At 50.6% G+C, this 23,371-nt stretch overlaps 1 protein-coding gene across 3 annotated transcripts; it reads right to left on the bottom strand.

The window, feature by feature from the left end:
* Positions 1-1,869: 1,869 nt before the first annotated feature.
* On the bottom strand, positions 1,870-22,567 carry SDCBP2 (syndecan binding protein 2). Of its 3 annotated transcripts, none has more exons than XM_028118855.2 (9): positions 22,418-22,567; positions 11,914-11,986; positions 11,198-11,252; positions 10,505-10,605; positions 5,508-5,666; positions 4,762-4,937; positions 4,511-4,682; positions 2,579-2,670; positions 1,870-2,355 (listed from the first exon to the last, which is right to left on the bottom strand). In XM_028118855.2, exons 2-9 carry the CDS (start codon positions 11,965-11,967, stop codon positions 2,301-2,303), a joined length of 864 nt encoding a protein of 287 aa, XP_027974656.1. In that variant the 5' UTR covers positions 11,968-11,986; positions 22,418-22,567; the 3' UTR covers positions 1,870-2,300. The 3 variants fall into 3 exon arrangements, with proteins under 3 accessions (XP_027974656.1, XP_027974655.1, XP_027974654.1); XM_028118854.2 differs by lacking the exon at positions 22,418-22,567 and adding an exon at positions 18,611-19,037; XM_028118853.2 differs by lacking the exon at positions 22,418-22,567 and adding an exon at positions 18,143-18,508.
* Positions 22,568-23,371: the final 804 nt, after the last annotated feature.

The following is a 23,371-nucleotide window of genomic DNA, read 5'->3' as shown; positions in this document are numbered from 1 at the left end:
GCCGAGAAAATAAATGTATGACTCTATTTGACAACATGAAATCTATGTATTTTTCACACTGGAATTCAGTCGAGCCGCGCAGCCCCTCTGCTCCTGTGTCTTGCTATCTGTGGCCTTCCTGTCGTGTCTTGTGTTTCGGTGGACGTGGTCGGGGCCGTAGCCGCTCCGTCCCGCCGGAGGACGCCCTGCTGAAGGGCCGCGCCCGAGGTGAGTGGGGCCGCCGCTCTGGGTTGAGGGGCCCTCGCCCACAGCGTCGAGGGTCTTCTCTCTTGGGGCCTTCAACGGGCTTTTCCTCCTCGGGTCAGTGGAGGCCGTGGCTCTGCGCCCGGCCCGGGGACACACCCCGAGAGCACGCGGGCAGGCGGCCCTGGCCCGGGCCCTGGTGCGCACGCGCGTGCGTGCTCAGTAGCCGCATCTATGCAAGGGGCGGGGGGGGGCAGCGCTGCGCGCGCAGCTCCGAACACTGGGGGCACCGCGGCCTGCTGGCCGGCCCTGGCACCGCGGGGCACAGAGTGTGGGGCAGGAGGCCGGGGGCAGGAGGCCGAGGCCAGGGCCGGGGCGGGGGGCGGGGGGCGGGGGAGGGGGCCGCCCGCACAGTGCTCTTCCTCCAAAGCTCCCCCTTTACCTTCTTGCTTAATACCTCCTCCTGCTGGGCCATGGCCTTGCCCTTCTGCCCTCGGCTCCTAACGCAGAAATCCTCGGGGGAGGGGGCCCTTGCCCCCCTGGCCTCCGGCTGGAGCTGATTCAGTCCTAAAGGACATTTCCCCAAGAACCACCTACTGAACTGCTGGTCCCTTGGAGCCCAGCGGCCAGAAGTGGCTGCTGTTAGTTGGAGGGCCTGAGTCTGGGCCTCCCTGCTGCTCCTCTGCTCCGGGCTCAGGCAGGAATCAGAGCCGGGGCTGGGACTCTGCACCGAGAGCTGGCCTCCAGCGGAGTTTATTCCGGGCATCTCCCAAGGGGATAACTTAGCTTTTCACTGAACAGCCTTCCCAGGCATCGCTAGCACCAGGGTATCTGACAGCGTTTGGGGAGGGGTGGGCATCCACGAAGTTCTGGGACAAGGGTCTACCGAGGGCCTGAGCCCAGGGAACTCAGGACCTCCTTCTCTGACCTAGAGGGCCAGTACCAAGAAGTCACAGCATACTCTCCCATTGGGCCATCCCCTCAATGGAGAATTCAGGGGATACGGGAAGGGGGAAGGTGGGGAGGGTCTCCATTTTGTCTCCTTTGTCCTTCTGTTCAGACAGAGTTGTACCCACAGCAGACAGCTCTGAATTAAAGCATGAAAACACAGCAAGACCCTCGGCCTGTTTTCTTTATATCGTGTTTCCCCTCCACCCCGAGGAGTGAGGCAGGGGGCTCAAACCATCCCTGCCAAGCTGGGAGGCACAGTGAGCACACAGGGAAGGGCTGAGGGGAGAGATCCTTTCTGAGGTTGCGGGAACCAGAGAGCCGCATGCTGGCTCAGTGCTGCCATGTGCCTGTCCCAGCAGCTGAGGGTCACTCCCCTCCTGGGTCACACAAAGGATCTAGGATCTAGAAGGGCCTGCCCCAGCCCCCCCACTGAGGGTTAGCCCTGCTGGGGCCTGTAAGCGTACCGCATCCCCTCCGGCACCCCTAAAGTGGACCTCATATCTGCTCTGCAGATGCAGAAGCAGGTTAAGCAGGGGTGCTCTGAAACCAGTGTCCCTCCTCCAGAGTCCCTCACGGCTCCCCCTCTCCAGTCACCCCGGCAGGCAGCACGTGATGGTGGCAGAGCCAAATCTCTGCTCTCAGAGACCATGTGTCACCACTGCTTAGAAGAAAACCAGGCCTGGCATGTCATGGGACCAAGGATTCTGGAATTTTCAATTACTTTTGAAGAAGGGCTTGTATTTAAAAGCAAATCTTTATTCAAAAGAAGTGAAGGATTGTAACTATGTACAGTTTGTGACACACAGCCCGCAAGGGGAAAAGAAAAAATTCTCACAAAGAACGAGGTCATGTTCTCTCAAAACGTGAAACTGTTTTTCTGGTAGAGGCAGCAAAAATCTTGCAAGGGACCCAGCTGCAACTTTAAGAAGCATTTGGCCGGCTTGCCTACGTGCCCCGCATTTCAACCCATTTCAACCACACAGAGAGTCACTGCCTGTGGGCCCTAGCGCATCTCCGAGTCTGAGGCTCCGAGGAGGTCTGCGTGCGCCCCTCAGGACAGCCCCGCCCCAGGCAGCCGGCCTCCCCCCACACCTGTCCTCCGATGACTCTGCCCTTTCCTGCAGGAGGGTGGGAGAGTGGGCCGGCTGAGCGGCCCTCCTCTGGCTTCATACATCTGGGATCGAGTGGTCCATGGCGTGGTGGAGCAGGGTCGAGGACAACCTAGATACAGGAACCAGGACAGTCGCCAAAACTGGCAAAAGGTTCTCCTCCCTACCAGCCGGCACAGCCCCAGGGGGCCTTCATGTCCACTTCTAAGACTTTCAGGGCCCCCACTGGGAGCCACCAGCCACTGGGCCCTGGGAAGGGAGGGCAGGGGAGGGAGGAGGCTGGTGTGGTGGGAGGCGGGGAGGTGAGGGGGAAGGCAGGAGAGGGGCAGCCTTACTTTTTGACCATGTGCTCGTAGATCACAGTGGGGATGACGGTCAAGGTGACAACGTTCCCGGCCATGGCCAGAATCTCTGTGACTTCTTTGTCCTGGAGAGGAGGTGAGTGAGGGGTCACCCTGGGGCCAGGGGCGACTCTGAGGCACCTTTGCGGGGGGGGGGGGGCGCTCAGCACGGCCCCCTGCTAGAGGACCCTGCTGCCATCAGGTGGGGGTCTCAGGCAGAAACCCGGGTGCAGCCTTGCTTGAGCAAGAGCATAAGTCCCCTGACCTGAGGATCTCTGCAGTAAAAGCGAGCACGCCCCTCCCCACCCTACCCCTGAAGGCCTGTCTGTGGGAGTCAGTCACCCTCAGGCTCTGGCCCCAAAGCACAGGGAAAATTACCATGCAGTGGGGGCCATCAGGTGCAGCCACCCACCCACTGTGCTCCTGCTGGCCGCCAGCCCAGCAGGGCCCTCCTGGGCCCTCTTCCTCTTACACCTTGCTGCCCAGTAAAGAAAGGAAGGTCTGTGGACGCCACTCAGACCAGGGGGAGAACAAGAAAGGTCAAGGCTCTACGCAAACTGGGCCAAATAGACCAAACTCTGAGGCATGGCCACACAAGAGCTTCTGGCCCTTACTCAGAGACTAGGACTGGTCACGTATATCTAACCTGCTTAAGCACTCAGTTGTTGCAGGACAAGCGGCAAAGACATGCTAGATGGGCCTAGTGACAGCCGCAGGGTGGAAACGGGTCCGCTTTCAGGAGACAGACCATCTCAAAAAGCACAGCTACGCGGGGCCATTCAGGAAAGGGAGAGCCCCTGTCCTCAGAGCCTCGGAGCACCACGGTTTGCCAGGATAACGGACAAGTTCATCACGAGGCCCCGAGCCTTCGGGGAGGAAGAGAGAATCTGCAGCACATTGTAGCACAACTGCTCTCTGGAAGAGTTAAGATCAAAGAACTGGAATGCTTTGAAAGGAGTGGATTTGCTAGTATCCAGAGAGAGACAGTGACTCAGAATCCGTACTGGCGGAGTCAACTGTTTAGGGATAAAGGGCTCCCTTTGGCTGGTCATGCCTGAGCCCTGGCTCGGGGGAGAAACACCGTGGGAGGGACCTTAGACACCCATCAGGAAGAACTTCCTGATCACAATGCTCATGAGCCCCCAGAGCAAGCTTCCAACGAAGGTGGGGAGACTGCTGAGCACGGGAAGCAGATACGGGGCAGGAATGGCCTGGTGATGGCCCTCAAGAGGGGTGGAGAAGTGGCTTCGAAGCCTGTGCTGGCTTCGAGATGCCACTGACCAGGCCGCGTCGGTCAGGGGAGCCCTGTTCTCAGTCCTGGCGGCAGCAAGTCAGGATCAAACCACTTTCACCTGTTCAGGGACCAAAAGCCACATGACTCATCATCCCTGGTGCCTGAAAGCACCCACCCCTTGGTCAGCGTCCACTAGACCCTGGGCCCCTTGTTCTCTCTTGCTTTTTAAAAATAAAACGCCACACACACACACACACACACACACCCCCTCAGAAGATGAACAGAGGTCAGAAGTGTGTTTCTGAGCAGGAATTTTCTAAAATACTCCATTATGGACTGTGAGCCACCATGCAGACAGAAGCGCCGTGCTGAGGAGGGAGGCGTCCACGCAGTCAGCTGCCCCTCCCCTGGCGCTCTGTCCTGCCGCCCACCCTCACCCCCTCCTTGCCTCTCGTCTGGCTTCCACACGTTGGTGACAGTAGCTCATATTTACTGAGCACTTACCATGGGCTTTGGCACTGTGCTCAGAGCTCTACCTACCTCATCTTATTGCGCCCCCACAGCAACTGGAGGATGAGGGACCTGAGGCTTGGGTGGGGACAGTAGCTCGCCCGCAGACATGAACCTTCTGTCCACCCAGCCAGCTCTCAGCCGCTGCAGCCCCTGGGGCCAGGGCACAGCCGCTGGCCTACCTTCAGCCCGATGACGTTCTGCCCGTTCACCTCACACACGGCGTGGTTGGTGAGGAGCCCGTTGCGGGCCGCAGAACTCCCTTTGACCACAGAGATAACCTTCCCCTTCTTGATGACAAAGCCAATGTGGCCCATGCTGTCCTTGTGCATGGTGACGGTCCGCTGGAAGGGCCTGGCGGGGAAAGACAGTGAGCTGGGCCTGGGACGTGGCTGGGGCCAGACAGGGAGGCTCTGGGGGCCTGGCTACCCACCTGTCCCGAGCGACCATGACGATCTTCTCCACCGATGCTCTCTTCAGCACCCGGTGGGCTCTGTCCGTGCTCCACCCGGCACAGTCACGCCCGTCAATCTGCAGGATCTGATCCCCGAAGCGCAGCCCCACGAGAGACGCAGGGCTGTTGGCCTTCACCAGCTGCACGAAGAGCCCCTGGAGAAGGAAGGGCCCTGCCATCAGCTCCACAGCCCACTCTGAGCCCAGGTCCCTCCTGTGGCTGTGCTCCTGATCATCTAGGAGCTATAGCTCTGTGTGGGCAGGACAGCGGTTACCCCATTTTCCTGGGGAGGAAACACTCCAGGCCACATAGCCGGGGGCAGCTGAGTCAGGCTTTCAACCCTGGCTGGAGGCTGCACCCCCAGCCTCTAGACTGCCTGGCTTCTTACAATGGCATTGGCGCCCCTGGCTTCCACTGTCTACAGACAGCTGCCTGGAAGCCAGATCCCTCTGATGGAGGGGAGGGGGAAAGGGAGGCTCTGAGTAGTTGGAGCCCGGGAAGGGTAAGTGGATGGTCCCTATTGCTGGAACCCAGCACCAGCCCTGAGGACCTGGGGGAGGGAGATTGAGAGGAAGAGCCTGGGCTTGAGATGGGGTAGGCCTTGGCTCACCTGCCTGCTCCGCACCTTCCTTACTGTGGACAGGGCCTGCACTGCCACCTCCCAGGCTGGTGGGAGATGTGTGTGGGAAATGCCCCCTACTCTCCTGCCCAGCCCCCAGCCCTACCTGGTCAATGGCCTTTAGCTGCAGCCCAGTCTTGCCATGCTCATCCTTGCACAGGTGGATCTCACGCACCCCAGGCTTGATCTCCGCACGCCGTGTGCCAAGGCTGTTCCCAGACAGTGGTGCCACCAGCTGGCCCGGCGAGGAGCCAGAGCCCACCATCTGCAGACACCAGGGTGGGGTCAGCTGGCCCCTGGGGCCTCGTAAGGATGAAGAAAGAAGGATGCAGTGGTCCCTGGGCCCTATCCCATCCACAGACCACACTCTTCTCTGCAGGGGCTGCTAGGGGACATGGCTCCCTGAAGCCACTGGGGGGGCATCAAAGTCTACGTCCCTGAAAAACAGCTAAGAGTATGAGGAGAGACAAGAGAGAGTATGGGTATACAGAAAAGGGACCCTCATTTTGCAAGGCACATTGGTATCAGGAGAAGACCCTTTGAAATCCAACTAAAAATAAAATTTTGCAGCAAATAGGGAGCAATTAGGGGGGGAAAGGACTTGATTTAATTTTTGTCTTGAAAAGAATGTAAGCAAAAAGTATAAAAATGAATGCTTTGCCCCTAAAGCCCAGAACAAGTTAGGATGTCACTCTCACCACTACTATTAAATATGGTACTGGAATAACTAGCCAGAGCAATAAGGCAAGAAAAGAGGAGAGGGGAGGGGAGGGGAGGGGAGGGGAGAAGAGAAAAGAAGAGGCATACAGACTGGAAAAGAAATATTTGCCAATGATATGATGATCTACTAGGAAATTCCCAGGAATCTACAAATAAACTCCTAAAACTATAAGGGAGTTCAGCAAGGTCACAGGATACAGGATCAACACACAAAAATCAACTGTACTTTTTATACATGAACAACATGCACCTGGAAACTGAAATTAAAAGTACACTACCAACTATCATCACTCAAAAATAAGAAATAGGAGTAGAGCTAACAAAACATATGTAGGAATTATATACTGAAAACAAAAACAAAAAATGACTGATAAAAAGGTATCAAAGGAGATCTAAATAAATGGAAAGAGGGGCGCCTGGCAGTCGTTACACGTCTGCCTTCGGCTCAGGTCATGATCCCAGGGTCCTGGGATCGAGTCCCACATCGGGCTCCCTGCTCAGCGGGAAGCCTGCTTCTCCCTCTCCCACTTCCCCTACTTGTGTTCCCTCTCTCGCTGTGTCTCTCTTTGTCAAATAAATAAATAAAATCTTTTTTTAAAAAAATGGAAAGGTATTTTCTATTCATGGATTAGAAGAACATAGTAAAGCTGTCAATTGTCCCCAAATTGATATAAAGATTTAATGCAATTTCTATCAAAATCTTTACAAGATGTTTTGTAGATATAGGCAAGGTTAAACTAAACTCTATATGAAAAGACAAAGGAAGTAGGGTAGCTAAACCTATTTTGACAAAAAGAATAAAGCAGGAGGAATCACTCCACCAAATGTCAAGACTTATTATTTAGCTACAGTTTGGTAACAGTGGAGAGACAGACACATGGATCAATGAAACAGGACAAAGACTTGAAAAATAGCCTCACATAAGTAGGGCCAACTGCTTTTTAACAGAGGTGCCAGAGCAGTTCGATGGACGAGAAATAGTCTTTTCAACAAAGGCGAAAGGAGCAGTTGAACAACCATAGACAAAAATATGAACTTTGACCTAAGTTTCACACCTTATACAAAAATTAACTCAAATTTCATCATAAATTTAAATGTAAAACATGGGGCGCCTAGGTGGCTCAGTCAGTTAAGCATCTGACTCTTGGTTTCAGCTCATGTCATGATCTTAGGGTCCTGGGATCGAGCCCCACAATGGGCTCTGCGCTCACAGCTGGAAATTATCTCCCTCTCCCTAGGCTCCTCCCCCTGCCTGCGCACGCTCTCTCTCTCAAATAAATAAATAAATACAATCTTTTTTAAAAATGTAAAACATAGGTTTTAGATAAAAATAAGGGAGAAAACCTTCAGGATTTCGGGCTTGGTGTAAATGTCTTCAGACAGGCCAGCCAAGCCTGATCCACAAAAAATAGAAAAAAAAGAAAAAGAAAAAAGATCCATAAATTGGAACCTCTTCAAAATTAAAAACTTTTGCTCTGCCAGAGATCCTTTTAATAAGTTGAAAAAAGAAGCTACACTTGGGAGAAAATTTTTATAAAAGACCTGACAAAGGACTCTAGCATAAAGAACTCTCAAAACTTGACTTAAAAAAACAAACTATCCATTGAGAAAATGAACAAAACATATGAAGAGCATTTTACTGAAAAGAATTTACAGCTGGTAAATAGCACATGACAAGACACTGAACATCACTAGCCAGTGGGGAAATGCAAACTGAGACTGTGAAGAGACATGACTACACACTTATCATGACGGCTAACATTAGTGAGAAGCTGGTGAAGATGGGAAGAAACTGGAGCGGCACGTGTTGCCGGCAGGAAAATAAAATGGTAGAGCCACTCTTAAAATAGTTTGGCAGTATCTTTTAAAAATTTAAACATGCATTTATCATACAACCTAGCAACTGCACTCCTGGACATTTATCCCAGAGAAATGAAAACTTATGTCTGTACAAAAAACTGTGCACAAATATCCATAATAACTTAGTCTGTAATAGCCCCAAATGGGAAACAACGAAAACGACCCTCAGTGGGTTGAACAAACCTCGGTACATCCGTACCGTGGAATACTGCACAGCAACACAACGGCATGAACTGGGGGGGGGAGGGGAGGTGGGGGTAATGGGGTGGGGATCAAGCATGCACTTGTTGCGATGAGCACCAGGTGATGTATAGAACTGCTGAATCACTATATTGTCCTGAACTGATACAACACTGTAGGTTAACTATAGTGGAATTAAAATAAAATGAAATAAAAACAAACAAACAAATAAATAAATAAAATGGGACGAGCTATTAATAGAGTGAACAACCTGGAAAAATTTCAAGGGCATTATGCTGAGTGGAAAAAGCCAATCTGAAAACACGTAGATAACATTCTGAAACAAAATTATCAAGGCAGAAAACAGACTAGTGGTGGCCAGGGGGTTAGGGAAGGTCAGGGGGAGAGGGTGGGCATGATGGCGAAGGGCCAGCCTGAGGGAGACCTCTGTGGTGATGAACTCGTCCGTGCCTTGGTTACACTGGTACCTACATGGGTCTATCTATACAGGTGACAAAGTGACACGGAACTACAGACGCTCACCGGACCAAGGCAAAATGCTTGCTTTCCTTACCCTACAGTTATGCAGCCACCGCCCATAGAACAACTGGGAAAACTGGGTGGAGGGTACAATCTTCTGTACCCTTCTCTGTACTATCTTTGGGACTTCCCAGCAATCTATGATCATTTAAAAATAAAAAGCTAAACATAAAAATTTTTAATTATAAAAATGAATTCATCTGTCATATTTTTATCAATGTTGAGGTGAAATGCACTCATGTCCTCACTATTGGAACAAAGAGGAATTCAGTCAAGGGCTTACAAGTGAGGTACATACCACATGCCTTTCTTGGCTTCTTGTTTGTATTTCACAGCATGACTATGGCGGGGGGCAATGTGGAACAGCACCCCAGGGCCCCACGCATCCCCATCCTGGCCAACTTTCTCCTGTGAGACCCTCATTTGCCAGTGGCTAAGGCAGTTCTCATCCTCAGCCCCCTCACTTCACAAGACCCTGCAGCCTCAGCAAGACCTGCAGCTGGGCCCTGCCACCAATTTTCACCCACGTGGGGACAGGATGGCAGACAAGCCCCCGACCAACGGCCCACAGGGATGCTGGAGCCCACTGGCGGGGGGTTTGAGTGGGGACTGGTCTCTAAATGAAAATATTTTGAGGATGGAACATTTCTGTGTCATGATTTCCCTTGCTCCCCAAAACCATGGAAAACAGGAATCAAGCAAGCATTGCCGCTTCATCTGGGGACCAGAGCTGGGTGACAAGCTGCTCCCTGTCTCGGCTCTGCCATCCATGCAAAGCTCTCAAGGCACAGGCAACTCCTTCATTAGAGGCCTCCAGGCTCAAGATGTCCATCAGCAAATGAATGGATAAAGAAGATGTCATACACACACACACACACACACACACACACACACACACACACACACACACACAACGGAATATTATGCAGCCATCAAAAGGAATAAAATCTTGCCATTTGCAAAGACGTGGATGGAACTGGAGGGTGTTATGCTGAGCAAAATAAGTCAATCAGAGAAAGACAAGTATCATATGACCTCACTGATATGAGGAATTCTTAATCTCAGGAAACAAACTGAGTGTTACTGGAGTGGTGGGGGGTGGGAGGGATGGGGTGGCTGGGTGATAGACATTGGGTAGGGTATGTGCTATGGTGAGCGCTGTGAATTGTGCAAGACTGTTGAATCACAGACCTGTACCTCTGAAACACATAATACATTATATGTTAAAAAAAAAAAAAAGAAAAAGAAGAAGATAGCAGGAGGGGAAGAATGAAGGGGAGTAAGTCGTAGGGGGAGAGGAACCATGAGAGACGATGGACTCTGAGAAACAAACTGAGGGTTCTAGAGGGGAGGGGGGTGGGGGGATGGGTTAGCCTGGTGGTGGGTATTAAAGAGGGCACGCTCTGCATGGAGCACTGGGTGTTATGCACAAACAATGAATCATGGAACACTACATCAAAAACTAATGATGTAATGTATGGTGATTAACATAACATAATAAAAAAATAAAATAGTCAAAAAAAAAAAAGAAGCCTCCAGGCTCAGGCTGGGTTTAATGCCTTCCCTTCTCATCCAGCAGCCTGAAGCCAGGGGTCCAAGGGCAGGCAATGGTCCTCCAGTGTCCAGGTCTGCAGGAAACCCCACAGCACTTTTAACAATGGCTCAGAATGAAAAGTGCCATGAAGAAACAGAGCCCAGGCCTGCCAAGGAAGAGGAGATTCCAGTCTGTTCGAATGGCAAGACCAAGAAGGAGGGAGAGTTGGCACATTCTGTGCCCACAGTAGGCAAGAGACAAATACCTACACTAGCACCTTCTGGAATCTGAAGCAGGTTCTGCTGGACTTCTTGGCTGGAGAGGGAAAGACCCATATAATTTTCCAATTCTGCCAGGCTTGGGTACAAAACTGACGGGAAGGGAATGGAAGGAAGAGGAAAGGTGTTACTCAGGGGCGTGAACTTGGCCACACCTGCCTGGCTCCCGTGGTCACTCATTTGTATTAAGAAACAGGGCCTGGGGATGTTGTTTATCCCCGAGAATGCAAGGGAACACTCGCTGGTGATGTGGGTTCTCTCCTCAGAAGGGCTGAGGGGCAGGGGTCTCCCCAGGAGCAGCCTGGGACACAGGGGCTGCAGGAGCTGCAGGGGCTGTAGGAGGCAGGCATCTGACCCCAGGGCAGCTCCCAGGAAACTGCAGGGAAAGAGTGGGCCTGAGGTCAAGTTAGCTGCCACACGACCTGAATCAAGACTGCCACCAACAACTCAAGGGGCCACCACAAACACCTTGGTCTCCTCACTCAGCCACAGAAGGTAGCCCCAAATCAGGGAGTTAATGCTCTCACTAAGCCACAGTTTCCTCGGGGTCCCCGTCAAAGAGCTCTGGTGGGGATAAAATGTTCAGGAAGCCCACAGCACAGGGGCAGGAAAGAGGCTGTGCTGGAAGCGGCCACAAGAGGTCACTGTCAGTCAGGAGCACCCCACCCTGACTGGCTCACTCACCTGAAGACTGGGAGACTGGCAGGGCAGGCATTCTGGGTGCAGCTCTGGCCTGGGCCTGGGAGAGGTGAGGAGCACTGGTCAGCTGTGGCCAGGACCGCCAGGACCCCCAGAACCCTTGGAGCCTGGGGCTCCCTGGGGATCAGGGCATTAGTTATGCTGGCGGGCCTAAGGTGGGGTATCCATGAACCTTGGAGGTGTGTAAATGTGTCCTCTGCACATGTCCGTGTTTCTGGGGAAGGTTCTCCCCGTAGCCTGCAACCCGCCAAACGTCATGACCTGCTTACTACCTGAGGCAGCCAGAACATTGAGGCCCACCTCCCAGTGAAATTCTCAGTGGAGAAGTCCCAAATTCTCAAAACCCACTGGAACCACAGATGAATGGAAGGAAAAGGGGGCTTCTGCGGATGAGCAGGCCAAAGGCCATGCCCATGGGGTTTACTCTGGAAGCCTGTCTACAGTGGAGTTTACCTGAACTGGGATAGAAGTGCTAGGAGGCACAAGAGAGGCCTGTCTGCTGTTTGGGCTTTTCCATTCCTGCTGTAACTCCACTGCCTTAACCTCTGGACACCTGTCCACTAGCAGGTCCTGCAGTAGTGACCTGCATGCCCAGGGATCCAACACCCAGCACCTTCCAAGACAAGCCTCCCTTACTTACCCTGGGGCAATCACAAAGGCCCTTCGAGGTGGCCTAGGCTAACACATGCCTAGCGGCTTACCTGAATGGCTTGGTCCATCTTCAGGTCCTCCAGGGATGGGTATAGGGTGGACATAGCTGCTCCTTGGAACACCCTACAGGCACAGAGGGTGAGGAGGGGTGAGGGGTGAGAGGAAGCATGGATGTCTACCTCCCGTTCATGTGTGCCACTCAGGACTCTCAGGATGAGAAAGAAATCAGGAACGTATTGTTAGGGGTGTGTACAGCATCATCCCCCAACTACACAGAATTCCGTCCAGTGTTAAGTAGGTGGGATTTTAATTACAACAGAAAGGCAGCAGGGCATTTAGAATCTCTCCCCAACCCCTCACACCCCTGTTCACCTCTGGGTATTTGAGCTCCTACTGTATACCACCCATTTCCAGCCTTGATCTTAGCCTAGGCTTCCACTCTTCTCCTTGTAAAGTTCTGATCTTATTAAATGTGTCTTAGGTTTAACAGTAGAACAGATCAATGAAACTAGGAGCTGGTTCTTTGAAAGAATTAACAAGATTGATAAACCCCTGGCCAGACTGATCAAAAAGAAAAGAGAAATGACCCAAATCAACAAAATCATGAATGAAAGAGGAGAGATCACAACCAACACCAAAGAAATACAAACAATTCTAAGAACATATTATGAGCAACTCTCTGCCAGCAAATTAGATAACCTGGAAGAAATGGGTGCATTCCTAGAGATGTATCAACTACCAAAATTGAACCAGGAAGAAATAGAAAACCTGAACAGACCTATAACCACTAAGGCAATTGAAGCAGTCATCAAAAATCTCCCAAGAAACAAAAGCCCAGGGCCAGATGGCTTCCCAGGGGAATTCTATCAGACATTTAAAGAAGAATTAATACCTATTCTCCTGAAACTGTTCCAAAAAATAGAAATGGAAGGAAAACTTCCGAACTCATTTTATGAGGCCAGCATTACCTTGATCCCAAAACCAGACAAAGATCCCATCAAAAAGGAGAATTACAGACCAATATCCTTGATGAACATGGATGCAAAAATTCTCACCAAAATACTAGCCAATAGGATCCAACAGTACATTAAAAGGATTATTCACCACGACCAAGTGGGATTTATCCCTGGGCTGCAAGGCTGGTTCAACATCCGCAAATCAATCAATGTGATACAATACATTAACAAAAGAAAGAACAAGAATCATATGATCCTCTCAATAGATGCAGAAAAAGCATTTGACAAAGTACAGCATCCTTTCTTGATCAAAACCCTTCAGAGTATAGGGATAGAGGATACATACCTCAATATCATAAAAGCCATCTACGAAAAACCTACAACAAATATCATTCTCAATGGGGAAAAGCTGAGAGCTTTTCCCCTAAGGTCAGGAATGCGGCAGGGATGTCCACTCTCACCACTGCTATTCAACATAGTATTAGAAGTCCTAGCCACAGCAATCAGACAACAAAAAGAAATCAAAGGCATCCAAATTGGCAAAGAGGAAGTCAAACTCTCACTCTTTGCAGATGATATGATACTGTATGTGGAAAACCCAAAAGACTCCACCCCAAAACTGCTAGAACTCATACAGGAATCCAGTCAAGTAGCAGGCTATAAAATCAATGCACAGAAATCAGTGGCATTCCTATACACCAACAACAAGACAGAAGAGAGACAAATCAAGGAGTCGATCCCATTCACAATTGCACCCAAAACCATAAGATACCTAGGAATAAATTTAACCAAAGAGGCAAAGGATCTGTACTCAGAAAACTATAAAATACTCATGAAAGAAATTGAAGAAGACACAAAGAAATGGAAAAACGTTCCATGCTCATGGATTGGGAGAACCAACATTGTGAAGATGTCAATGCTACCTAGAGCAATCTACACATTCAATGCAATCCCCATCAAAATACCATCCACCTTTTTCAAAGAAAGGGAACAAATAATCCTAAAATTTGTATGGAACCAGAAGAGACCCCGAATAGCCAGAGGAATATTGAAAAAGAAAAGCAAAGCTGGCGGCATCACAATTCTGGACTTCCAGCTCTATTACAAAGCTGTCATCATCAAGACAGTATGGTCCTGGCACAAAAACAGACACATAGATCAATGGAACAGAATCGAGAGCCCAGAAATGGACCCTCAACTCTACGGTCAACTCATCTTTGACAAAGCAGGAAAGAATGTCCAATGGAAAAAAGACAGTCTCTTCAACAAATGGTGTTGGGAAAATTGGACAGCCACCTGCAGAAGAATGAAACTGGACCATTTCCTTACACCACACACAAAAATAGACTCCAAATGGTTGAAAGACCTAAACGTGAGACAGGAGTCCATCAAAATCCTAAAGGAGAGCACAGGTAGCGACCTCTTCGACCTCAGCCGCAGCAACTTCTTCCTAGAAACATCGCCAAAGGCACGGGAAGCCAGGGCAAAAATGAACTATTGGGATTCCATCAAGATAAAAAGCTTTTGCACAGCAAAAGAAACAGTCCACAAAACCAAAAGACAACCGACAGAATGGGAGAAAATATTTGCAAATGACATATCAGATAAAGGGCTAGTATCCAAAATCTATAAAGAACTTATCAAACTCAGGCGCCTGGGTGGCTCAGTCGTTAAGCATCTGCCTTCGGCTCAGGTCATGATCCCAGGGTCCTGGGATCGAGCCCCACGTCGGGCTCCCTGCTCAGCGGGAAGCCTGCTTCTCCCTCTCCCACTCCCCCTGCTTGTGTTCCTGCTCTCGCTGTCTCTCTCTGTCAAATAAATAAATAAAATCTTTAAAAAAAAAAAAAAAAAGAACTTATCAAACTCAACACCCAAAGAACAAATAATCCAATCAAGAAACGGGCAGAAGACATGAACAGACATTTCTCCAAAGAAGACATCCAAATGGCCAACAGACACATGAAAAAGTGCTCAACATCGCTCGGCATCAGGGAAATCCAAACCCAAACCTCAATGAGATACCACCTCACACCCGTCAGAATGGCTAAAATTAACAAGTCAGGGAATGACAGATGTTGGCGGGGATGTGGAGAAAGGGGAACCCTCCTACACTGTTGGTGGGAATGCAAGCTGGTGCAACCACTCTGGAAAACAGTATGGAGGTTCCTCAAACAGTTGCAATTAGAGCTCCCATTCGATCCAGCAATTGCACTACTGGGTATTTACCCTAAAGATACAAATGGAGGGACCCGAAGGGGTACGTGCACCCCAATGTTTATAGCAGCAATGTCCACAACAGCCAAACTGTGGAAAGAGCCAAGATGTCCATTGACAGATGAATGGATAAAGAAGATGTGGTATATATACACAATGGAATATTATGCAGCCATCAAAAGGAATGAGATCTTGCCATTTTCAAGGACTTGGATGGAACTGGAGGGTGTTATGCTGAGTGAAATAAGTCAATCAGAGAAAGACATGTGTCATATTATCTCACTGATATGAGGAATTCTTAATCTTAGGAACAAACTGAGTGTTACTGGAGTGGTTGGGGGCGGGAGGGATGGGGTGGCTGGGTGATAAACAGTGGGGAGGGTATGTGCTATGGTGAGCGCTGTGAATTGTGCAAGACAATTGAATCACAGATCTGTACTTCTGAAACAAATAATGCAACATATTTTCAGAAAAAAGAAAAAGTAGAAGATAGCAGAAGAGGAAGAATGAAGGGGAGTAAGTCAGAGGGGGAGACGAACCATGAGAGATGATGGACTCTGAAAAACAAACTGAGGGTTCTGGAGGGGAGGAGGGTAGGGGGATGGGTTAGCCTGGTGATGGGTATTAAAGAGGGCACGTTCTGCATGGAGCACTGGGTGTTATGCACAAACAATGAATCATGGAACACTACATCAAAAACAAATGATGTAATATATGGTGATTAACATAACAATAAAAAATTTTAAAAAATGTGTCTTAGGTTTTGCATTTAGGCCACTAGTTTGAATGTATGAAGTACTCTGCAAGGTCAAATTAAACCTGTTTGCATCTGGCCTGCGAGCCACCAGTTCCAATCTCTGGAGGAATCAGAGGTCTGTGTGGCCCACTTTAGGGAATGTGGGCTAGATACTGAGAGCAGTGGGGAGCCACCAGGGGGCTCTAAGCAGGGGTAAGACATCCCAGGCTCATGCAGAAGGGCCTACTGCCTGCCATCTGGAGAACACAAGAGGAGGCAAGAACCATTGGAGGATTTTGTGTCACCTGCGGAGGGGCCGGAAGATGATGGCGGTCTGCACACAGCTTGGGGGTTACGGGTGGGATGTGAGAGAGAAGGGATTTGATGGCAAGTTAGAAGGAATGGTGTGTATGTGGTGGGGGAGGGGTGTGAAGGCAGCAGGTGCAGAGGAAGGAGAAGGAGAAATGATGGATGAGGATGACCTTAGCACCTGTGGGTCACTCAGGGGAGATGCCCAGAGGATCTGGACCTGGGCAGGGCTGAAGTCCCATCACCCCTGGCGCAGCCCACTCAGTTCCCTGTGACCACTCCAGGCACCCCTTTATTGTGTACCCCTGCTGTGATAGCCTCCCACCTTCCTAGGATGGAAACGAGCACCAGAGGCCCCGAATGTATTTCATTCACCTCTCAGTCTTGTTTCTTATTTTTTCAAATTTGAATTAGTGTCAACATTTTAAAGTCTGGGAATAAAAAAAATTCTTCTCTTCTAATTTGTACTTAAAAAAGTCAAAATATTTGGCAATGCAACACCAGGAGTCATGCACAGCAACACCCAGTCCAGGCTGAGTTGCAGCCAGCCTCTTAGATGAGGCCGCCTGTGCTTTCTTGGTTCCCAAAGTACCTGGCCAGCGATTTACATCCCCTGCTTGGCCCTGGAGGCAGGCAGCTCCAGATCCTTGCCCTAGTCTGGTCTTTGCGGCAGAAATGATCATCCAAAGAGGACAGAGATTGTCCCATGGAGGAGAGGAAGACTGGTTCTGACCTCCTTTAGACCAGCTGGGGTAATAAACCCCTTTGCCTGTGGCCTCCCCCACTGTGCACACACTCTGGGAGATTTTTCTCTTGGGACAGTCCTCAGCAGGTACCATTCACCAAGAACAAGCCCTGTTACCGGGATCATGCATGAAGAGCTTATGTGAAAATGAGAGGCCACCCCTGCCCTGCTTTTTCTAACACTGAAGCAGCACAGCAGTTATATTTTTAGTGGCTGCCCCCTGGGAGAGCAGAACCAGAGATCCACTTCCTAGAAATCACTCCCAGGCCAGGACCACACAACACTTCCTCTGTATCTGGGACCTTCACCACCTCCACCTTCGGTGAGTCCCAACTCAGTTTCGGGCTCTGGGCGGAGTGAGGAAACAGGTATTCCCCTGCCTTTTAACATGTATGGTCTAGTGGGGAATGGCTCCCAGCCAGCAAATAGGCCGTGCCTCATTCAATCACCTGTCTATCCACTCATAGCATGAGTATCTACCGTGCACGAGGGACCCTGGACCTATTTTAGTCATCCTGGGCCATCTGCTTGGTACACCACCCTTCCCTGCGTGGTGCTCTTTGAAGGTTTAGCTCAAAATCTATTTCTTGGGTTGCCTTTTTCAGGCTGTAGGACCCCCTGCTAGTTGGTTGGGTCTTCTTGTGTTCCTAACCCTGACTTGTGCTCTCTACTGTCAAGCTATTTATCATATTACATGATTGACATCTGGGTATTTTCTCACCCCGGACCCCGCCTCACAAGGGCAGGCAGGGGCCGTATCCCGTTGACCACACAGTACACCTCCCCACCACAGCAACGGCAAACGTGCACGGTGGCAAAAATTGTTATTTGAATAAACAGTAGTTTTCCAAGAACAGACTGGAAATTTCTGCGGACATTTCTGGGTGTCATAAGACTGAGGGGACATTACTAACATTTAGGAAGCAGCGAACAGATATCTGTACTTCTTGGAACACGCAGAACGTTCACCACAACAAACTGTCCTCCCAAACCTTCACGTGGGCATAAAGCCTGCTTGTAACCTGTTTCATATACAAATACAGTACTTCCTGGTTTTAATATGCAATATGTTATCCAAACACGCATATATCAGGTTAATCAAGGGAGGTTATACTTTGTTTTGTTCACCATTTTGGAAAATCAGTGCCAATCCTTCTCACCACAGGTGAGTCACCAGAACACGCCCATCTGTGCCTGCACTGTGGCTGTCGTACTAATTCCACACCTGTACACAAATACTTAGCCTTTGATTGGAGACGTCAAATACAAACTGTGGCAAAATTCAGTTGAATACCGTCTTCTCTTAAATCCAAACTTACTCGGTTTGAGTTAGGTACAAACACGATCTGGTGTAATCCTCTTTCAGCTTTTGCAAAGTGAAAGGCATATTCTTCTACTATAAATTACTTTCCTTGCCCGTGTTTTGCCTGTATAATAACGACAGGGCATCATGTTGGTTCACCCACCCGGAACCAACGTTCGGGACGAACCCGCCTCCTCCCTCAGTCTGTTTTCTCGCTTTGCGCAACCAGGCACAAAGTCCATGAATGCGGGGACCGCGGAATGCCCCACGGGTCGTAGAGCCTGTTCTTCACCCCAGGACTCAGTTTCCCTTCCTGTCGCACCGCTCAAAAATCGCCAAACTACTCCCACTCCGACACACCCTACGCTCGGAACTCGGCCGGAAGTGACGTCTCCCGGTCGCTCCGGGCTACAGCACCTGCGCAGAGTCCCCGCCAGGCCGCTAGGGCGCGCTGCGGCGTCTAAAACGCATGCGTCCCACCCACCCAGGCCTGCGCGCTGCTGCGGATGGTTCCCAGGTTGCCCCGCGGCAGCAGGGTGAAACATGGCGACCTTCTCGTCGGGCGGGTTGGTAGCTGGCTGGATTGCTAGACTCCACCAGGCCTCTCGCTTTCTCCAGGTGCCCCTGGCTGGCGCTGTCACCCACAAAAAGAAGTCAGGTAAAGCAGCAGAGTAAGGGATGGGAAGGCTCGATCGGGCCCCTTGTCCCCTCTTTACTGGACTGGAGGCCGCGCGGAACAAATCGAGCTTTAAAGCGGCGAGTATCCCCCCACGCCCCCGACCCTAGAAGACCATTTACGGCTTCCAGAGGAGGGAGGGTACGGGTGATCCGCTCCCTGCTGGCTGATAAGATTCTGTTTCTAAGGCAGCCGTGGGAGGGAAGGAGGGTATAGACACGCCTGCGCTCCCCAATGCCTGTTGCTGGAATAGAAGCCCTTTCGCCCGGTAAGCTTTGCGAAGCGCTTTCAGTTCCTACCCATTGTGACATCACTGACCCTCCCACTAGGTTTTGTTTTTGTTTGTTTGTTTGTTTGTTTTCTTTTTGTCTGGCCCCGACTTCTGACCAGGTGCTTAGCTGCAAGTGCCCCGCCCCCACTCTACGCGGGTTCACCCGGGGATCCCACCCGAGAGTAGCTGAATGATTGAGCCCCGTACCCAGAGTAGGGGTTTTGTGCCTGGCCAGGCAGATCACTTCCCAAAACAGAATTGGACCCACTGCTCTTTATGGGGGATTCAGGCAGTTAGGCTTACGGAGTGCAGGACAAAAGGCTAGGGTGACCAGGAAAGCCTTCTGGAAGGAAGGGAGGAAGGGAGGAAGGAGGGTTCAGGAGAGTGGGTGTGGAATGTGCTACTACAGGGATAGGGAGGCCCGGACCCAAGAGTCCAGCTGTCTTCCGGATCTTTAACACCTCCCAGGTTATTCATACTGAACTCCTTTTTTCCTAGCATTGCTGCCCCTCTACAGCTGCCCTACCAAGCCCACCCCCTGGTCTGAGCCAGAAATCTAGGAGTTAACCTCAGCTTCTGCTCTTGAAGCCCTGCCCAGCTCTTGCTCTCAGGATAAATCTCTAAACTTCAGCTTGGCATTCAGATCTCCCTGACCCGATTCCTGGCACCATCTGCAGTCAACACCTCACTTTTCCACACTCACCCTACATTTCATTCATTCCAGACTGCCTGCTGACACTAGAACTCAACACTCCTAGTTCATGCCTCCCTGCCTTTTCAGGTGCCTGTCCCTCTGTCTTGAATGACATTCACGCCTTCTCCCTCCCTCTCATTCATCTGGTGAACTCCTGTTCCCCCAATTCTGAGCTTTCCCCCAAATCCCCACACTCACACACACTCACAGAATTAGGCTGACCTCCCTTCTCTAGACCCCAGAACCTCATATTCACCTATTCATCCTTCATTCCACTCATGTTTATTATACACTTTTTGTGAGCCAGGTCTTCTGCATTCCCTAGGATTGAATTTCCTCTGTGTTTTTGTTTGCCTGTTTCCCTCCCCAGTGCTGAGGCCAGTGTCTGGCACAGGGCAGGAATCCAGTTACTCTTTCTTAAAGGAATGGGAAAGCAAGACACAGAAGGAAGAGAAAGCCCCAAAAAAAGTCCTTTGAAGAGAAACTCTGGGCCTAGAAAGGGAGGAAAAAACCCCACTGCCCTAATGAGTTAGATTAAAAGGTTGCTTCCTACAATCTGACAATGAAAGAGTTCCCTCAGCTCAGTGCTGGCTTCCTGCAATTAATTGGCTCCTGTGAAAGGAAAATAACCCATCTCTCTCAAAGGAATTTTCCTTTCCCCTGCACTTTACAGAATTTCCATCTCTGAACTTCTCTGTATTTTTTGATAAAAGCAGTAACACCACCCACAGCAATCCAGCAGTCAGGTCCTTGGAGATCAGCAGGGCTGAAAGGGGTCATCAGCTCCCATCTGTGGGTTTTGGAATGAGAACACTCCTTTGGAACACCTTGTTCCAAAGAGCTGAAACTGTGGGACTCCTACTTGTTCCTGTGGACAACTCATCCATCCTTCAGAAGACAGTGTGTGCGGGAGGGAAGCGTGGGTTAGAGTGTCAGAGGAATAGCTCCTGGAAGGCCAGATTAGCCCAGGGATGTGATGTGGTGAGTTAGAAAGGAAGAGGCTGTTGCTAGGCCACCAGCATATACCCCCTTCTCTTCAGGGCTGTACTGCCTGCTGGAGAAAAGCTGGGAGCTTCTGTGGGGAATGCAGATGCTCCCGAATGCAGGCCCCTGAGGGGCAAAGTAGGAGCAAAACTTGGTAGGCAGGCAGGACTGGGTTCAGACTGCTGCCTCTAATTTGTGAAAGCAAGCATGGACAAGTCCCTTTTGAGTGTCATCTCTTCCTTTGTGATATGGGTAACAGTACTTGCATCCCAGAGTTATCATGAAGATTTAAAGATCCTTAAAAAGAGAGAAGATATATATGGAGCTCACTTAGCACAGTACCTACCACTTAAAGAGCCTGCAGTCATCGTTAGCTGTTCATTCAGGACATTTACTGAGCGCCTAAGCCCCTGTGCTGTTCTAGGTACTGAGGCAGTGAGGAAGAGGAAAGTCTGTCCGTGAGGGTTTCTTTCTAGCTGGTTAGAGAAGTGTGTTTGCTGTGTTAGGTGGTAGGAAGTCATCGGGAGAAAGATAAAGCAGGAAGGAGGGTAGAGTGTTGAGAGGTCCAGAAGGGCCTCACTGCGGGTCAGGAGTGACAAGTGGCTTGTGTAAAAGCCTAGAGGGGTAGAGAAGAGCATCAGGGCTGAGGGCATGGCCACTGCGGCGGCCCTGAGGTGGGGGTGCCTCTTGTTTAGAGACCATCTGGCCGATGAGACTGGAGTCTTGTTCAGAGGGGGAGTAGTGGTGAGGAGGTGGGATAGGATGTGTGGGGGCCAGGTCCCCAGGGGGCCATGGCCAGCATTCGGCATTTACTCTGCCGAGATGGGAGCTACTGGAGAACGTTGAGCAGCAGAGTGACATGGTCCAGCTTACATTTTAACAGCCCCTCCCCTTTGGCTAACACTGGGAGAACAGACCAGAGGGGCAAGGGTGGACACAGGGAGCCCCGGGGAGCAGTGATGGTGATGGTGGTGTGAGAATTATTAGTTTGGAAATCGGAAATGTAAAACAAAGAAAAACTCTTTAAAAACAAAAACAATTGTTTTCGTTAGTTCGGCGCCCCCTACGTAACTAGCCAGTCCAGCATCTTCCCCCGCAGAGCAGCTTCGCCTGAAGCTCCATTTTCTGCAGTGTGCAGGGGCACAGACTGTCCCCCTTAGTTCCATTGGCTCAGCGCTCCCGACTGTGTGGGATGTTTCCAGTGTCCACACGAGGCAACCGGTTCTGAGAGAGGTCAAGCCACTGGCCACATTCCCCAGCAGATTTTTTTTCTCGTGTACTTAGGGTAGTGGGTGGAAACCGCTGCGGGCAGAGACGTAACAGAAACTGAGGCATATACTCTCCATTCCCTGTGGAAATCCACTCTGCATGGCCTTCCAAAGGTCCCCTTCAAGGAGCAGGGGGTGGGCCGCATCTCCTGAGCGCTGCCACAGGAGGTAACAAGGAGCCTGCGGCCCCCATGATGTCTGGATAAAGATCGCTCAGCCCTCAAACCTGACCCAGGGCAGGGGTCAGAGAAGGAGACCTCCGTTCACCCTGTGCCCCTAGAGGGAGGCACCTTGAAAGAAAACTGCCTGGGAGGCCCCAGAAGGGTCAGGACCGGCCAGACGGCATAAGACCCAGCCTCACTAACCTGATTCCGGGTAATGTGGGCCCCAGCTCTTACCTGCCAGCTGGGTGCTGCCGAGCGTCCTCCGCCAGTCACTGCCGAGAGAGTCTGGAAGTGGGTGGCCCTTGTCCCAGCCAGGTTCCTGCTCTGGGAAGGGTGGTGCCCGCTCCCCAGTCAGCTGACTCACCCGGATGGACCTAGGTAAGTGCCCTGTGAGTGTATAAACAAAGCAAGTCACTGGGCCCAGAGGAGGCCTCAGGCCTTAGTCAAGATGTGGAGGTGGGGTTAGGGGCTTGCAGCCGCTGGTGAGAGGGGTGGGAACCAAGATTTCTTGACCTTGAGGATTTGGATTGGACATCCAGTCCTGCTGAACTTAAGGACAGTTTGAGGGGCATCCAGGGCCTTAAAAAATGGCCATAACTTGTGACCTAGCATTTCCCTTCTAGTAATTTATTACGGTAAACAAATAGACATTGAAGTCCCAGAGCCCATAATAGGGAACTTAGAAATCCCCAGTGCCCATCTCTGGGGTCTGGCTAAACAAATCCATATTTGTGGAAGATCACAAAGCTATTAATGTCGTTGAAGGAAAAATCACGAGGACAACTTCCCAAGACGTTGGCAAGATACTGAAAAATCAGGGCGCCTGGGTGGCTCAGTCATTAAGAGTCTGCCTTTGGCTCAGGTCATGATCCCAGGGTCCTGGGATCAAGTCCTGCATCGGGCTCCCTGCTCAGCGGGGAGCCTGCTTCTCCCTCTCCCACTCCCCCTGCTTGTGTTCCCTCTCTTGTGCTGTCTCTCTCTGTCAAATAAAGAAATAAAATCTTTAAAACAAAAAAAGATTGAAAAATCAATATTGTGATTCTGATCTTCTGTTTGGCTTTCATTTTTTGGAAAGTGGATATGTGTTGCAAAGTCTGAGGACATCTAAAGCACTGGAAGTCTGGGGGCGCCTGGGTGGCTCCGTCAGCTAAGTGTCCTACTTGATTTTGGCTCAGGTTGTCATCTCAG

Source organism: Eumetopias jubatus, unplaced genomic scaffold, assembly GCF_037043125.1.
Source record: "Eumetopias jubatus isolate StellerSeaLion01/CBP00866 unplaced genomic scaffold, mEumJub1_p1.0 scaffold_9, whole genome shotgun sequence".
Lineage (NCBI taxonomy): Eukaryota > Metazoa > Chordata > Mammalia > Carnivora > Otariidae > Eumetopias > Eumetopias jubatus.
The sequence above is the reverse complement of the archived record's forward strand: the minus strand, read 5'-3'. Positions and strand labels throughout refer to the sequence as shown.

Coding starts and splice junctions, on each gene's coding strand:
- SDCBP2 (XM_028118853.2), bottom strand. CDS start 18,210: ATGCCTTTCACTTTGCAAAAGCTGAAAGAGGATTACACCAGATCGTGT. Junction 11,987..18,142: donor TTGTACCTAACTCAAACCGA/GTAAGTTTGGAT, acceptor CTGTGCCTGTAG/GGTGTTCCAAGGAGCAGCTA. Junction 2,356..2,578: donor TACGAGCACATGGTCAAAAA/GTAAGGCTGCCC, acceptor TCCTGTATCTAG/GTTGTCCTCGACCCTGCTCC.